General features: G+C 36.7%; 1 protein-coding gene across 1 annotated transcript; it reads right to left on the reverse strand.

Moving 5' to 3' along the window:
• Positions 1–1,127: 1,127 nt before the first annotated feature.
• On the reverse strand, positions 1,128–3,825 carry Tsp_01188a (Apx/Shroom domain ASD2 family protein; the record flags this gene model as incomplete). Its single annotated transcript, XM_003376937.1, has 5 exons — positions 3,415–3,825; positions 1,927–1,970; positions 1,783–1,863; positions 1,672–1,712; positions 1,128–1,597 (listed from the first exon to the last, which is right to left on the reverse strand). Coding segments are annotated over exons 1-5 (1,047 nt in total), but the record flags the coding sequence as incomplete, so codon positions are not given.
• Positions 3,826–3,858: the final 33 nt, after the last annotated feature.

Below are 3,858 nucleotides of genomic sequence, written 5' to 3' on the forward strand. Positions count from 1 at the left end.
AAACGTTGTCCCAACGGCGGGCGATCACAGCCAACAAATTCAGTTCGCATGGATTCGTTGGGTTTTGATCTCTTCTTCAATAACCCTTTCTCCTCTTTCAGCACTTTCAACTTTCGACTGAGACGACTGATCAAGTCGAACTGAAATGATCATTATCATTATTAATCTTTGGATTTCAAATGCTCTACGATGGTAATCTCAATCATCATAAACATAAATAAGTGAAATAAATAAAAATAGCAATTGAAAAACAAGCACAGCAGCACTTGTTTGTCATCCATTGTTATCCGTTAACTTCTTCAAAAGCAATCAAACTCAATTTACGAGGTTGTATTGTTAACAATGGCACATATTCTCTACCTATTATAACTGTTTATATTCAGTTTCCAAGCATTTACAATTATTATTATTATTATTATCGTTGCTATTCAGCATGCAATGAAGAAAAGCTTTTTTTCGTTGTAAAATAAATTTCTATTTCAATCAATCTAAACGTTTTCTCCCCTTCTACTAATTTGATAAAATAACCAGTTTAAACTTGAAACTGATTCATTTTTTAAATTTTAAAGTAAAATAAATGCTTCAATAAAAAACGAAAAATTCAATCATCCAATTTCAATAAAATAAATAATAAAAATTGCAAATTTTTCAAAAGAAAAGCACTGTTGAATAAATAAATAAACAAATAAATAGTCGTCGCATTATTCAAAGTGCAATGATGTTGTTCAATTATTGTTGTAACTGTTGCAACGACAATAGAAAGTGGTGCACTGCAATTGCATTCGACCGCATACAGATCCTATTATTCTCATAATTTGTCACAGTTTCGAGCACAGCCAACGGTATGCGCAAAACAACATACATATTGCCGGCAAAATGTTAAAATGAGTATGGTATAAAAAATAATTTAGAAAAAAACGACTGCATTCCGGCAGATGAAGCTTAAACGGAAGTAGAATTGAAGAGAAAAAAAAGTAAACGTAAAAAATTATAATTTGCAAAACGTGCTTAAGCAAAAGGCTTCATTCTATTCTGTGTCCTTCAAATGCAAATAACGAACAATTTTAAAAAATTTAATTTTAACAAACATATACAAGAAAAACCAAAATAAATACAAGCATACATACCTTTTCTTTTTCAAGTTCGGCCGTGTTCTGCACCGAGATCGGATTTTCAACGAAACTGGGCCTGATCAAAGTGTTGTCGGCGTCGTTCAGCTCCGTACCGCGACGCAGTGGCTTGGCCAAGCCGAAGGCGTTGTTCATCAGTGTCGACAATATAACATCCAGAGGCTTGCACAGAGCGTCGCCTTCGTCGTATCCGCAGTCGTCCCCTTCAGCGCACAACTCTTTCTCAGCTTTCAGATGATGACTTGATTCCCACTCTTGACAGTCAACGTTTACAATGATCGGCTTTCTCGGAACCGGCGGTGCATCTCCTGGCTTCAACACTGGCACAAAGCATTCGTCCGACGACGATTGCCTTTGATGCGCTTGCGGTTGAAACGGATATACAGGAACGACGGTCCTCTTCGGAACCGTCTGCGGCGAAGAAGACGACGACATCGATTCAACTCCTTGTTGTTGCTGAAGTACTGCTGAAAATATACCAAATTCAAACGAATTGAAAAATGAATAATAAATATACTTTTATTACACAACACAAGCTCACCTTCAACACAATTGATACTGTTCGATTCTTCGACACTTTTTCTAAAAATTCATACAAATTTCTCCATAAATAGATATAACCAGAGATAATCAAATAAACAACAAAATATACTTCATCTCTAAACCACTATCACGTGTCCATGAAGAATCATACTGAGATTTAACAGGAACAGCATAGACTAAATTTGATGAGCTGAAATGATAATCAAAAATTATGATAACATTTTTAAAATGCAAAATCTACAAAATCACCTACCTCATCACAGCTTGGGCAGCAGTTTCAGCGGCAGAATGGAAAAGCTACAAAAATGAACAAGAACAGTTAGTTATAGAGCCAGATGAGAGAAATAAAGAGAAATAGAGAGAGAGAAAGAGAAAAGAAGTTAGCATTAAAAAGTGATACACACGCCGCGTGTTTAAGGTGACGTTGAATAATCAGAGCGCAACTTAAACGCACGCCTATTGCGCAAATGACCGACTGGAACCCCGCATTGGTTGGCGTTGCATGAAAGAAGGCAGTGCAAAGCTGAAACTAGTTCCAAACGGCAGCCTAAGAAACAAAAAGCCTACCCAAATCAAGCCAACCAGTTCAAGCAAGCCGGCTAAACAGAAATCAAACTTTCTCATTTCCTACCTCTTATTGACACTCCCTCCCCCCTCCCTCTCTCCCTCTCTCTTCCTCTTGCTCTGGATAAAAAAAACATACTGCTGTTTATCCGGTCATTTACCTTGTTTTTATTAAATTTAAATTATTATCCATGCATTTTGAAAAATAGAAGGACAATAAAAAAAAAGATAACCTCATCGTCTGCTTTGAATAGACAAGTAGAGAGAATTACCTTCTTTCTTCTCGTAAACAGTCCTTGATCTAAAAATTCCTCCTACACAACTACTTATACACAATGGACTTTGATTTTATTCAATGTCCACTTGGTTCAAAATGCATGAACGATGATGGATCAATAACAGCAGCGTAAAAATAAAAAGAACAATTCCAACAATGCTAATTTGCATGCATGTTGCTTCAATCACCCCAAACATATGCAAGTAGATGAATCACCGGTGCAAAAAAGTTTTTGAAAATTTACACAAAAAGTGAAATGAAAAAAATAAAACTGAATTTAATGGAAGACATAAAACAAAATGGATCGTTGAAAATATTTCTCAATTATTCATCATTCCATCTTATGAAAACGAAAGTTCAAAAAAAAAATCACATAAAGGTGTGTCATCAAACGCATCAGCAGTTTTCAATTTTGTTTCTTTTCATACAACACTTCCGCTGCACTTTTATTACACAAAGACATCCTGACATCCCTTACAGCTCGTGTTAATTTGATGGAAATTGAAAAAAAAAATTTTTTTTTTCGTTCATGCTGTCATTATACTTTTCTACACTTTCACAAATACATGTAATTGCATGCAATTAGACTTTAAAAATGAAAAATGTTCCATCTCAACTAAGCTTCTACTTGCAATTAAACAACTTTCGATAATATAATATCCTTGAATGTTTCACTAACAGAAGAAAATAAATTTTTAAAGTAGAAATATTCACAAATTCTAAAACGGAGCATTTAAAGTGATGCTTGCTATAATAATGCCCTTTTAAAGTGGATCTTTGCAACGCTTTTGCAAATAGTACAGTAATGTGCAGATAGTATAGTGTTTAAAAGTTCAAAACGAAAACATATTCAAATTGCAAAACACGCAAATATGCAATGCATTGAAACATACAGCTCACCTGGGGTGGAATGGAAAGTTTGTCCTCGTCACCGGAAAACAGGCGCAAATCAGCTGAAGATGTACAGGTGGGATTCGACCACGCCCCATTCCCAGATAGGAACAACGGATCAGCAAATGCTGCTGCTGCTGATTGTGCAGTTACCGAATCCTCCGAATCACAACGATCGGTTTCCAATCGGAATCGTCGATCAACAAGTACAGTATCGCCACTAACCAGCGGATCACCTCCATTACAAGTGCACTCTTGTGCACTAGCGATGCCGGATTCAGTGGTGATAGAAGAAGATGAGCTGCAACTGAACGGAAGTGATCGTTTCTTCGGACTGATCGACCCGCCACTGCTGCTGTCCTTGGATGCGGTCCTCGCATGCGAAACAGCACCTTCCCTGCTGTAATTGCCACGTTCCATTCTTGGGAGCAATTTCGCCGCAATCATCCGATG

The sequence above is a fragment of the Trichinella spiralis genome (genome assembly GCF_000181795.1).
Source record: "Trichinella spiralis strain ISS 195 chromosome Unknown Scfld4, whole genome shotgun sequence".
In the NCBI taxonomy this organism is placed as follows: domain Eukaryota; kingdom Metazoa; phylum Nematoda; class Enoplea; order Trichinellida; family Trichinellidae; genus Trichinella; species Trichinella spiralis.